Raw genomic sequence first — 13,549 nt, 5'->3', positions numbered from 1 at the left:
TCATGAGTCATTCCCCAGCTGTGACTTGCGTCAGAAATCCCCTTGTTGCCAGCATGAAGACACAATACAGGTTGTTGTTGTTGCTCTCTGACCTTAGTAACAGTCATCTTTGTGTTTCACAGACAGTTGTAACATTTCATATTTGATAATTTATATATTCTTGATGTCATTCTTGGCTTGAGTTCAATATGCTCATGCAACAACCAATAATGCCCCTCTATAATTCTATCCTTTGACTTAAAGATAGCAGCGAAGAGTTTTTTTTTTTGTTTTGTTTATTGTTTGTTGTACATGTCTGTTCCACTGACTCTAGAGTATTGATCACTCCAGTTTCTTTTGTTTGTTGTGGTTGCAATCAAATCTTGGTTGGTTATGTTGACAAATTCATCAGGCTTTCATGTTCTGGGAAGGATGATGGTTTTTTTTCTGTGGTTCAGTGATTAAATCCATGTGTTTCTTCTTCCCCCGCTGCCCCTGGAGTAGAGTCAATAACCAGTGGTTATTGTTTTTGGGAAGAGCAGCGGGAGGTGTAGAAGGAGCAGTTCCCTTTCAGCGGATGTGTAGACACTTTCTTCCCTCTCAGTTTTTGGTTACATTTTGTTCCTCCTCATCTCGGAGAAATTATCATAATAATTTGTTAGGTTGGCATTTTTTTTTAAATACACCAAGGGTAGCAGCAAATCATCAATTTTGTTATTGCTTATAATTATTGGTTTTTTTTTATGGTTTGTTTTTCATTATTTTTCGTATAAAATCCAGAAAACTGAGTTAGCTCATCCCCGACAGCTACCAGGCAATGGTATGCCTTTCCCAGCTTAGTTTGTTTTTTAAATTGAGACTAAAGACCCTTTTACTCTTCATCCTTTTTGACCTAATGATCTTATCTCTCAAAAAATTGTATATTTTTCCATTTTGTGTTGTAATTATTGCATTCAATCTGTCACTTGTTTACCATATGTCATTTGCAATGCACTATGGTCAGCTCATACTGTGTTTTAAATGTGCTATAAAATACTTTTTCCAATTGCAGGTGAACAATGTGGATTTTGCAAACATCATTAGAGAGGAGGCTGTTCTGTTTCTGCTGGATCTCCCAAAAGGAGACGATGTTACTATATTAGCTCAGAAGAAGAAGGATGGTGAGAGAATCTACTGGAAAACAGTGACTGGACAACAGTTATACCCCTTGCAGTAAAATGCCTCTAAGGACTCACTCTAATCAGTTGTTTTGTTTCCATTGTCTCCAGTGTATCGGAGGATAGTGGAGTCAGATGTTGGTGACTCTTTCTACATCCGCACACATTTTGAATATGAAAAAGAGTCTCCATATGGATTGAGTTTTATCAAGGGTGAAGTTTTCCGGGTGGTAGACACTCTCTACAATGGCAAATTAGGATCGTGGCTTGCTATTCGTATTGGCAAAACCCATCAGGAAGTGGAAAGGGGAATCATTCCAAACAGGAATAGGTAAAAGACGGCTTCAGTAACACATTCATTGCCTGTAAATTCTTGTACTTTGCAAACGAGGAGGGTAAAAGCCACAAAATAGTTTTTTGTGATTTCAGATTAATGTTCATAAATATTTGATTTTATCAATATCCTTGATCTACACATTTCTCCCATGTGTTACAAGCTTATTAAAAGGTCCTGACTGACCCTCAAGTTTAAAGAAATTTAAAAGTATGTAAATTCAGTTTTAGACATAAAATGCAGTAAGGAATTTCTGCAGCTTACAAGGTCAGCCAACCTTTTCATTGTTAAATTACGATTGCTTTTGATTTTATTATAAGTTAGTTATTCTGCTGAAAATCAGTTTGGTATTATATGGAAGGCTGCAAGTTGAATAAGCTATAGCTCCAAAATAGTGCTCAAAAAAACCCAAACAGAACCTTCACCGACACAGTAGTGCACTTATGTAATTCTACGGATATATGTAGTGCACGCCCTGTGGATTGGAACTGTTTCTCTGACTCATTCACTTTATTATCATGGATACCAAAAACAATTTCCCCTCTCAACATGTAATATTGCGGTGTTTCACTGATATTACTAATCGAAGAATTTTGACAAAATATATTATACAGTTATGAGCACAAATTGACAATGTACTGGCCTCCTATACAACACATAGTGTCACGAAACAAAAAGTATTTTTATACTGCCAAATGATTAGCATATGCTTATAATCACACTTCTTTAGATTTAGGCTTTCCTTAATAACTTGTTGAAATATTTGGCTAAACTATTGATACATCCATCTGTTCTCTGTCCCAGAGCTGAGCAACTATCTAGTGTGCAATACACCCTCCCGAAAACACCAGGGGGTGATAGGGCAGATTTCTGGCGTTTCCGAGGATTGCGAAGCTCCAAGAGGAATTTGCGAAAGAGCAGGGAGGATCTATCAGCCCAGCCAGTTCAAACCAAGTTTCCTGCCTATGAGAGGGTGGTGCTTAGAGAAGGTAAGAACACAGAGCCCAATAGAGCAACAACTTCAAAATCCTTTATATTTTACTGATGGATACAATTCAGATTAGTCTGTACATTGCTAAGGAACATGCACATTTCAGAAAATATCCCTGTAGAGATCTTTACATTTTATGAAGCTTGCTTCTCTCGCTCCTCCTTTTATCTTGTTGGGGTTTCTGATAACATTTTGTGTATTTATCAAATGTTGATGATCATGTAATAAGTACATTTTTATGTTTAACAACATAAATTATTCTAGCTTAAACCAATGACTACTCTGGTTAACACCAATGATATACTCTCATCCTCACAAAGCTGGGTTTCTGAGGCCCACGGTCATTTTTGGCCCAATAGCAGACGTGGCAAGAGAGAAGCTGGCCAGAGAGGAGCCTGACATTTTTGAATTAGCAAGTGAGTACTGGTCCTTTTCTTTATAAACTCTTCATCAAAGTACCAATAGCTGATACTATTGGTTAGTTTCTTTTCCTTATGGGTGTTAGATACTTTTTCTTTGCTGAAGAAGAATAACAAAACTGCCTTGAAATGTTTCAGCTTGGTTGGTATATCTATTTCATTTCAATTATATTACTTTGTCATTGCTTAGGATGTAACTCTTGGACTGAGATGGGCGACTGATTAGTCAGATCATGTTGGTTGCTTCATGTTTTCTTGTGGCTAGTTAGTTCAGTAAATCATTTACAAGTCTTCTTGAACAGAGCTGCTTAGCTCCCTTTTAATAGTCAAATTCTTCATTCACTTTCTATTCTCTTACTTGTGCAAGCATCTCTTAAGTTTTAACTTTCTTTTTTTAACATTTAAGCACTCCAATTACCTTTACGAAACTAAGTACACATGCCCATTTCACTACTCTCTCTGTCTCTCTCTCTCTGTCTGTCTGTGTCTCTCTCTCTGTCCCTATCTCTCTCCCTCTGTCTCTCTCTCTCTCTTTTAAGTATACCCTAGTGATGTTTGTGTTACTGTATTTCCTTTTCAGAAACACAGCAACAACAAGGAGGGAAAAGTATGTTACTTAGTGCACTCACTTTTATACAATATGATTCGATGAATGGCAGATATGTTTGGTGGCTATCTGCCTGCCATATGAATATGTTCAGGGGAATACCTCTTGGTTTAAGACCGTAATTTTATGAAGATATGCAAAAACAATTCTAATGATATATCTTCGCAGATCAAAGGTATCCTAAATTCAATATCTTACTAACTGATAACTCGATAACTAACTCACATTTAAAGAGATTTTCTTTTTATTCCAGCAAACCTTTATATACTTTAGATCTCATCAGAAAAAACATACAGAACTTTGTAAATTATAAAGTCTGCTTTATGCATTTTAAAACCATTTAGGAAATATGCCAAAATTCATAAAAATGCACCTTTTTTAATAATGATTTAATTTTAATTGGTTCTGATTTCATTTTGCATTCAGAGAATGCTGTGCACTGTGTGTTAATACAATATGCATGAGTAAACAATCCTTTTTTCCAAGATGGGCAGTGGGCTTGATAATGGTGACTCATCAAAATATGTATCATATATGTATATACATATATATATTTATTCCAGGAAACTGGAATACTATTGATTTAAGTGGTATTCCCCTCTGAAAGAAAAGCAAGGATAGCTGCAAAGTGGCATTTTAGAGATATGCTATTGATAGGCCATGGGAACATGAATGACTCATACAGTGTTTCAGGTTAATACAAGTATATCACTCTATAGAACACTGATGAAATTTAAGCATTTTTTATTTGACCTTGAAATACATAATATTATAAGCTATTAAGTAATATGATAACATGGCAACATTGGTCATCATATCGATTATGTGGGTTCTTAATAATCCTACTTCAACTCATTATAAAATCCATCATGGCTGTAATTATTTGAAATAGTAGAATATATCAAGTAAAATCAGACCAGACAATACTCCATCGGTATTTCAGGGCTCATATGTTGATAAAAGTCAAACTCTTTACAAACAAATCCAATTTTCCTTTAGAATTTGACTGAAATTCTTAAAATGTTGTCTCACAATAATTCACAGAGACAAGTTGGCTTTTACTCCAATTGCTGATTCACAACTGACATCTGTAGTCCTGATCTATGGAGCACTGTTGCATATGCTTGAACTTCTTACTTGTTGCATGGCTATATCTATCCTCTTCATATGGTCAGTGCATAGAAATTATAGATGATTAGCATGATAGCATTAAGTGGCCTTATGTTTTTGTGAAGAGCTATAATGTGAAGCTGGTGGGGAATCTTCCCATTTTTTAATCACAAGGAAGCTATTAATTCTTAATTTTAGTCCCATATGCCTTTATACATTCATGTTACATATTGTATGCCGGAGGTTTACAGTGATAGTGAATACGTACAAATGCAAAACTCTCCTCATGCTCTTGTATTTTTACCACTGAGCGCACATTTCTAACACCATAACTTCATGATATACCACGGAAACCTTAATTTACACACCACTTAACATTTTCACATACCCCTTGCAAAAGACTGATGACTGTTGCATGAATTTTCTGCTAATCACAGTCTTTACACAAACACGTACTTGTCCTCTCCTGTACAGAGATCATTATACTGTATTTCACAGTTCTTTTTATGGGAGTTGACAAATGCATGCTTTTAGGATGTCTTGTTGTAGCGCAGCCAGTGTTTACTCTTTATCTCCTATATTCATTCATTCATTCATATTGTAACTCATCCCCTGTCTTGTACAGAGAGTGAGCCAAGGGATGCAGGAACTGACCAGAAGAGTTCCGGCATCATTCGCCTGCACACCATTAAACAGATCATTGACAGGGTAAGAGAAACATAATGAGTTTAGCTATTTATATAATACCCCGATATAGATAAGAGCCTATTTTAGAAAATGTCAATGATCGTACCCATGCTCCTGTACAGCAAAATGCTGCCCCCTGGTGTACTTCCAAGTACATTCAGTAGAGACGCAGCCAGTACAATAAGCTAACCCCTTCATAAGAATCAGCTATCTACAGTACATAATGTATTAATTGATAAAAGTAGCTGCTTAGTTATTTTTCCTCTAAATTTATATGTTTTATATAAGCAAAATACAATCAAAAAAAAAAATAACAGTCAAAATAGTATCATTAATATGTCTTGTTTCATATAGGACAAACATGCAGTATTGGATATCACTCCTAATGCAGTGGACCGTCTAAACTACGCACAGTGGTATCCAATCGTAGTGTTCCTCAACCCTGATACCAAGCAAGGTGTCAAGAACATGCGGACACGCCTATGCCCCGAGTCCCGAAAGAGTGCCAGAAAGCTGTATGAACGAGCCCTGAAATTAAGGAAAAACAACCACCATCTCTTCACTAGTGAGTTGAGTCTCAAAGGAGGGAAAGGAATGGCAAAATAGGGTGACACGTTGCAGAACATGTACTTGTATGGTGAAGTGCTGCTATTTTACTGGAAAATGTGTTGTTAATTCTGGTATGTGAGATTCTGGAGAATGACTCATAGGACTGCTTACCCTCCTCACATACATATTTGGCCAAACACCCAAAATGCATTTGAAATTTTCTTTTTCTTGAACTTCATCTGCATGTTGATGTTTTTCTGTGATGGCTTGAAAACATAGAACTTTTTCTTTCTACCGTCCTCTTTATTTAGCAACCATTAATTTGAACAGCATGAATGACGGTTGGTTTGGAGCATTGAAGGAGATAATTCAGCAGCAGCAAAACCAGCTGGTGTGGGTTTCAGAGGGCAAGGTATTGCACAAGCACACACTCACACTTTCCCTTTTCTTGAATATGTCTTCCCTGTCTGATCTAAACCTCTCCTTTTTTCACCTCTCCTTCATGTAGGCTGATGGAGCAGCTGAGGATGATCTGGATATCCACGATGACCGTCTGTCATACTTATCAGCACCAGGCAGTGAATATTCGATGTACAGCACCGACAGCCGCCACACTTCTGACTATGAGGACACAGACACAGAGGGTGGAGCATACACCGACCAGGAGCTAGATGAGACACTGAATGACGACGTGGGTCCACCCACAGAACCAGCCATCACCCGCTCATCTGAACCTGTTTGTGAGGACCTGCCTGTCATCCAGGAGCCCCATGCCTACGCTGGGTACCAGCACACACTGCAATCTGACCGGCTGAACAGCATCAACCCCGCTGGTTTCAAGACTCCAGCCCCGCAGCAGGTAGCGTGTCTGAGAGCTGTACGTCTCCCCTGTTGTCTGGAGGACGTGGTATGCGTTAGAAGGGTATTCTGGAGGCGCTATTGAAGCCCTTTTTCTATACACTGTTATTATGTCAGTTGTAACAAACAATGGGTAAGTGAAAAAGTTTTGTGGGTAGATTACTGTCAAATATATTTATTTATAATCTATACTCACTATTTCATTTATTTATCCTATTTGCCAATATGTATTTATTCATTGATATTTGTGAGTGTTTGTGTGTTCCAAATTGGAAATAAGAGCAACTCATTAAGACCCATGTTACTCTTGTTTGATGTATTAACAAAAGACGTGTGATTGTTGGTGATGTCAATGAAAAAAAGAAACAAATATTTGTCTAAGTGTCTGTACCAGTACTCTCCTATGTGCACTTTTCACTCTTGTTTAACTTGTGATTTGGACTGTAATGATACAACATTGGAAAATATTATATGCATGTCCAAAATGCAAGTGTCAATCCAGTGTTCCTGTGAAATGTACTCAATGAAATTCAATTGGCCATTGTGATTCCTAAATCTATATGCTTGCCATTTCCTGATGTGTAAATGAAAAAAGTAGAATTAATTGTGTTGTAGTCTTAGAATTAAAAATTAATCGGTATACTCTAAATTAGAAAATCTGTCCTAATTCCTAACTTTCACCTTTTTACTGGTTGATTAAAAGCCATGGATGAATGTGGAGAAATTATTGGCAATTTGAATCAAAGTTAGCAGAATTGAAGACAAACCCCTTGTGAATGTGCTAAATCAGAGTGCTACTCCATAGTGTATCAGCACGTGTTATTAAACATTTTTGAACCACTTCACAGAAAGCAGAGGCTGCTGCCATCACTATCACCCCCCAGCAGCCTGAGCCCCTGGCTGAGGCAGTGTCCCCTGCTGTCGACGTTTCTATAAAAACTGTAGGGGCTCTGAGCCCTGACAAGCCCCCCGCAGCTCTCCCCAGCCAGCCAAGTCCAAATGCAGAGACTGTCTCACTTAGGAGGTCTACGCCTGAGCTAGCCTCTCAGAGCGTCTCACCAGAGCCTCTACAGTCTGGACCGGCTGGCTCAGAAGCAAAGGTATCCATCCGACCGTCGCCGGATGCTCCGTGATCTGGCCTACCTCAGCTCCATCTGAACTGACTGACCACCTGTGCTACAGCTTTCTGTGTACCTACCTTCCTCTTGCTGCCATGCTTTTGTCTCTATTTTCACCTTGCATGTCTGCTGACCACAGTGCTGCCCAGAAGAAAACTATCTGTGTATGCATGCACTAGTCTACAGTATGGGTTGGCGTGTGCATTCTCGCATTATTGTAAAATGCGTGCATGGAACAGAGTACAAGCAAATGCTGGCAACAGCCCTTTAGCTAAGGAGGTGACTGCTACAGCTCTCAATGTTGCTCATTTCTTTGCATGAATGCGATATCTTTGCTTTGTGCTATGTAAACTACTTTTTTGTGCTGTATTCTTATGCAGAAAAAACACATGTAATTGTAAAGTTTGCTATTGATTTTCCAACCAATGTATCATAAAAGTACGCCCCGCTTTTTAAATTTAATCATGAAATGGTAAGCTGGCTATAGAAATGTTCTGTATACTTGGATGGATAATTAATTGTAACTTCTTACAAACCTGGATTTGACATGCATTTCTACAAATTGCTTTCAGTGTCAAATATTTTGTGTCGCATATTTTGCACCAAGACTGTGGGTCACATTTTACTTTATGAACAAGCATTAAACATAGCAGTTACAACAAATCATCAGGCCAAATTGTTGAAAAAAAATCCTACAACATTATAAGTTCCATTTCTAAAGGGTGATACCAGTTCAGACAAAAATGGATCCCATGGTTTTGTTGCATATCTTGCCTTTTTGTTAAAATATTAATTTTCTTTTTTTAAGCAACAGTTTTTTTTGCTTTCCTGTAAAAGCCTAAAAGTCTTAAGTCTAAAATATTTCTGACTAGTAACCCTTCTCAGTTTCTCTATTTCAGGTCTTTCCCTTCTTCGTTTTTCTTGTGCATTTCATGAATGTATTTTGTTGTTCTTGTTCTTACCTCTTAACTGGTTTTTCTGTGGATATGAATGTTTTGAACAATACTTGAGAATAACCTGTGATGTTCTTAATCTTATTCTATATTTTATATTTGTGTGGTAAATGTTTCAGAAGGATCCAACGAGTACAGACAACATTGGACGACTTGGTCATGGCATGAGACCAGTGACTTCCAGCTCTCAGCAGGAATATCCCACTGACCAGCAACCACAAAGAGATTATGACCACCCACCAAGTCAGCATAATATCAGCAGTGGAGGTGTTTACTCGGAATCAAAGTACCGTAATTATGACTCTCACCCAACCTTTGAGAATGGTATGCCTCACTACGAACAACAGCAGTGGAACTCCTTCAGCCAACCACTCTCTAATGCCAACTCCCAGAGTTATGAATCCCATTTGCCATATAGCCATGACCCTGACTCCCAGCATGCTTCCCCATTGCGCTATGATGGGCCTTCACTTCAGCAGGAATTTGATGGAAGACCTCGCTATGGTAAACCAACAGGTGCTGGGTCTGTCCGATATAATGATCCCCTACCTCCTCTAGTGCATGACTTGCACCACAACCATGATACCCAGCTGACCACATATCCCTCAGCTATCTGCGTTCCTGATCCCAGTACTCATCACCCTTCCTATAACCAGGAGCCAACTTCACAGCAGAAAGGTGTCAAAGCTCAAGACTTTGATCCTGCTGTCAATTCTGAAACCAGCTCTACACCACCTCTTAGAGCAGAAGTCTCCTCTCCTTCCCCAGCAGAGCAGCCAAAACCTGGGACCACTAGGGAAGAGCAACAAGAAGATGACCCTGCGATGCGGCCACAGTCAGTCCTAACAAGAGTCAAGATGTTTGAAAACAAACGCTCAGTCTCCGTGGATCGAGCAAAAGATACAGCTGATTCATCTGGAACCAGGGTATACTCTACGTAACAATGGCTTCTTAACTTTGCATTTCATAATGTACCGGGCAGAAGAAAGTAGCTTTTGTCATTTGCTTTTCCTCTGCTTTTCTGAACTGTAGGCCACAGATCTGCCATTGAAAGCAGGGGGAATCATTCCTAAAGCAAATTCTCTGAGCAACTTGGATCAAGAGAAGACTTTTAGGTAAGCCAAAGCAGATTCTTTTCTCTCCTTCAAAATTGAAATTAGTTTTATCTGCATGAAAACATGGACCAAACTTTATTTAATTTGTCAATCACTGACATTTTGATTGTGCCTATTATGCTTGTCATTGAAGACCTCATCAGTTTTGTATTTTATCCTTTACTTTTAGTGCATAATCTTTTCATTTTGCCAAATGTCATTTCAACTCAATTTAGAGCCCCAGGTCCACTGAAGTCACAGTCCAATGTAGCAGATGACATTGTGCGTTCAAATAACTATGATCCAGACGAGGATGAGGACTATTACAGGAAACAGCTCTCTTACTTTGATAGACTCCAGGCCAGCCCGACCAAACTGCAGCCACTAGCACAAACAACCCACCCCACCAGGTGATGTTTGTGTTCAGTAGTAACAGTAATATCAAACACTACTGTTTAATGAATTATCTGTATTTATGCCTTGTTTCATTTATAACTTTCTATTTATTTATCAACAGACTAGTCACAATTTTTTTCCTGATATTGTCATGTTAAATCAGTTTGTTCTTGTCCAACAGGACAGAATCAGTGGACAAACAAATTCCAGTGGAAAAAAGATTTGAACCAGTGCCACAGGTGACCCATTCTCTGCCAAAGGCCACATTGCACAAACCCTCCCCTGAAGGTAAAATTAAATGCCTTTCACACAATTCTCATGACTGCAGCTGTACTTGCCATACAGATAATCACATCTGTGAATGTATGTTGATGTTTATATACAAACACATACATACACAAACTACTTACTTACCTTCCCATAGCAAAGCCTTCTGCTAAGGAGGATACAGTCCAGACCAATTTTTTGCCTCACAAAAGTTTTCCTGAGAAGTCTCCAGTTAATGGCACCAGTGATCAGCATCCAAAACTGCTCACAAGCACTGGGGCCCCTGCATCTTCCAGCTATAACCGCTACGTGCCCAAGCCCTTCACCACCTCTGCCAGGCCTTTTGAGCGCAAGTTTGATAGTCCCAAGTTCAATCACAATCTTCTGCCTAATGACAAACCAGAGATTTCCCCAAAGGTAAGATGAATTTGGAAGTTGTTATTTGAGACAAATAAATAAACCAACAAGTTAAACCACAGCATTTTGTTAGAAACCAAATCAGGTGATTTACATGCAGTAAAACAACAATATGAATAAATAACAAATATTCGGTTAGTAATGAAATGATTTGTTGTGCGTGGAGTCAGCCCAATTTGCACAATTCAATGAAGCGTGCTTGAAACCAAGCAAGATGGTTCTTCACATCAGTTGTCTTTTGCATAGAACAATGTGTCTTTCCAGCCAGGTTGCCAGGCCGATGGCAACCTCTGGCAAAGAAATTCTACATTTATATTTCTGATGCTTCGCAATTGTGATCGTTATTTGAGCCAAAGATCTGATGGCAAATAAAAAAAAAAAACTTCAGTCAACAAGTGTGTCCATGCAGATTTGTATTTCTAACTTTCACTAAACTGGTTCCATGTAGATACAAGCATTTGAGTCAGTCACCAACAAATGTTTTTATCTTAATGTATTTAACTGTGTATTGATATATTTTTTAAATGATTGTCCTGCATATACTGCAGTTTTTTTTCACTTGCAATTATTTACCACAAATCACTAACAGGTTTATAGCACAAGCCCTGTAAAGCCCCAGATACCATCACAGCCCCAGAACATGGAACAGGACACCGAACTAGATAAATTCGCACAGACTATTGATCATCACACCAAGTACCAACAGAATAACAGCAATGCAGTACCCAAAGCCATCCCTGTGAGGTAACAGCTCAGACTTCTTCTTCTTTCGGCTTTTCCCTTCAGGGGTCGTCACAGCGAGTCAACTTTCTCCATCTAACCCTATTCTCTGTGTCCTCCTCTCTCACACCAACTACCTTAATATCCTCTCTCACTAAGTCCATAAATCTTCTCTTTGGTCTTCCTCGAGACCTTTTGCCTTGAAAATAATTCTTCTATCCCTTTTGCAAATATCAGTGTTAAAAAGAATAGAATACTCCTTTATCCGCCCCACAGTGGGGAAATTACGACAAATAAGTCAGTATTTTCATATTAAATTAAGTATTCTTATATTTTAGCCCTGGTTCCCTGGATGATGATGATGATGATTTTGAGGATGAAGGCCACACAGTCGTTGCAACAGCTCGAGGTATCTTCAACTGTAACGGAGGTGTCCTGAGCTCCATTGAAACAGGGGTTAGCATTATAATCCCACAAGGGGCCATCCCTGAGGGCGTGGAGCAAGAGATCTACTTCAAAGTTTGCCGTGACAACAGCATCCTACCACCACTTGATAAAGAGAAAGGTATAAAAAAAAATAACATAAAGAGCCCTTTGTTTTTTTAATTCAGATAACATTGTTAAGTGCTTCATAAAACCATGTGAAATTATTAATTAAATTATTTTAGATTTATTTTCCCAGTGTATATTAGAGAGAGAATAGTCTTGTTGGGAGTTACACTAGATCCATCGTTAGTTGTACAGCCAATCCATAATGAATGTTACACATGTCTTTGTTGGTCTGTTGTGCTCATAAGCCAGTCATTTTCTGGAATGTGTCCTTCAAATACATTGCACATGTGCTTAACGTACCTTAACGTGTAGCATAAGGTCACAATGGATGTCACAGTACAATACGTCTTTCAGTGTCCAATAAATTTCCATTCATTCAATTACCTTATTTATAAATCATTCCAAAAAAAATCATTTAAAAAGAAAAAAAAAGGTAACTGTTATCTAGACTTTGCCAGGCACAGTCCCCATTTTGATAAAACCGATTTCTCAACACCCACAAATTTACTTATGATTATCAAGCCATGTAATGCCTAAAAATTATTTTATTTAAGCAATTTAAAAAATGGCTTCATTCTCGATTTTTAAGCATTTTGAAGTTGGTTTTAATATCTCAAAAACCTGTCAAATTAAATGCTCAGAAAAAATAAGCTTTTCAAGCAGAATATAGAAAACCTGAAAGTTGTTTCTTTATATACCTATTGGTGTTTATTGAGAGTAATTATGTCGTTGCTTTTGTATTGTTGCCTCTTTATTTATTTATTTTCAATTTTTTCAGCTCTGACTTGTGTATGCCCTGCCAACCACCCTGATTTTGTACGTTTGTCTTTATGTTTGCAGGAGAGACTCTGCTCAGCCCTCTCGTGATGTGTGGACCTCACGGCCTCAAGTTTTTAAAGCCTGTGGAGCTGCGCTTACCTCACTGTGCGTCAATGACCCCTGATGGTTGGTCTTTTGCTCTAAAATCCTCTGACTCCTCATCGGGTATGCTGTACTCTCTCTGTTCTTATGGGTTCCTTTGGGCTGGCTGTGTGTCATCTTTAGGGTTGTGAGTCATTCCGTTTGGTGAGTTTTTGTGCTCACCGTAATCTAAAATTTCAAGACTGATATTTTTACCTGAGGATCATTCTGTAGGGAAAGCAGCTGTTTTATGGCTGTGGGTTGATTGCTCTTCTAAAACTGTTCTAGTTAATTTCCATCATAAATCTAACATTTTATCACAGCTTTTATTTGTGTGGTGTTCAGATTTAAGTCTGTACCCATTTCTTTTTCCCCTCTGGTCTTAACTTTCAAGCCACCCTAAGACACCTCTGTGATTTTCCTCATGCATGCTATACACGC

At 38.4% G+C, this 13,549-nt stretch overlaps 1 protein-coding gene across 14 annotated transcripts in view; it reads left to right on the top strand.

Annotated features, from left to right (window-relative positions):
* tjp1a (tight junction protein 1a) overlaps positions 1-13,549 on the top strand; it is a 101,478-nt gene that overhangs the window by 79,286 nt on the left and 8,643 nt on the right. For 4 of the 14 annotated variants that reach the window (XM_086174588.1, XM_086174587.1, XM_086174596.1 and 1 more), the window contains 18 exons: positions 1,031-1,139; positions 1,248-1,467; positions 2,275-2,459; positions 2,782-2,877; positions 3,461-3,487; positions 5,223-5,305; positions 5,639-5,849; positions 6,145-6,245; positions 6,342-6,692; positions 7,540-7,791; positions 8,882-9,688; positions 9,795-9,877; positions 10,093-10,266; positions 10,434-10,540; positions 10,677-10,936; positions 11,526-11,680; positions 11,995-12,221; positions 13,049-13,192. In XM_086174588.1, the coding sequence (XP_086030714.1) occupies positions 1,031-1,139; positions 1,248-1,467; positions 2,275-2,459; positions 2,782-2,877; positions 3,461-3,487; positions 5,223-5,305; positions 5,639-5,849; positions 6,145-6,245; positions 6,342-6,692; positions 7,540-7,791; positions 8,882-9,688; positions 9,795-9,877; positions 10,093-10,266; positions 10,434-10,540; positions 10,677-10,936; positions 11,526-11,680; positions 11,995-12,221; positions 13,049-13,192 (3,592 nt within the window). The remainder of the gene's footprint in view (positions 1-1,030; positions 1,140-1,247; positions 1,468-2,274; positions 2,460-2,781; positions 2,878-3,460; positions 3,488-5,222; positions 5,306-5,638; positions 5,850-6,144; positions 6,246-6,341; positions 6,693-7,539; positions 7,792-8,881; positions 9,689-9,794; positions 9,878-10,092; positions 10,267-10,433; positions 10,541-10,676; positions 10,937-11,525; positions 11,681-11,994; positions 12,222-13,048; positions 13,193-13,549) is intronic. The other 10 variants (XM_086174591.1, XM_086174590.1, XM_086174598.1 and 7 more) reach the window with 8 other exon arrangements.

The sequence above is a fragment of the Fistularia commersonii genome, chromosome 27 (assembly GCF_037954325.1).
Source record: "Fistularia commersonii isolate RoL2024-O1a breed Wild chromosome 27, RoL_Fcom_v1.0, whole genome shotgun sequence".
Taxonomy (NCBI): Eukaryota; Metazoa; Chordata; class Actinopteri; order Syngnathiformes; family Fistulariidae; genus Fistularia; species Fistularia commersonii.
This window is presented reverse-complemented; position numbering and strand designations above follow the sequence as displayed.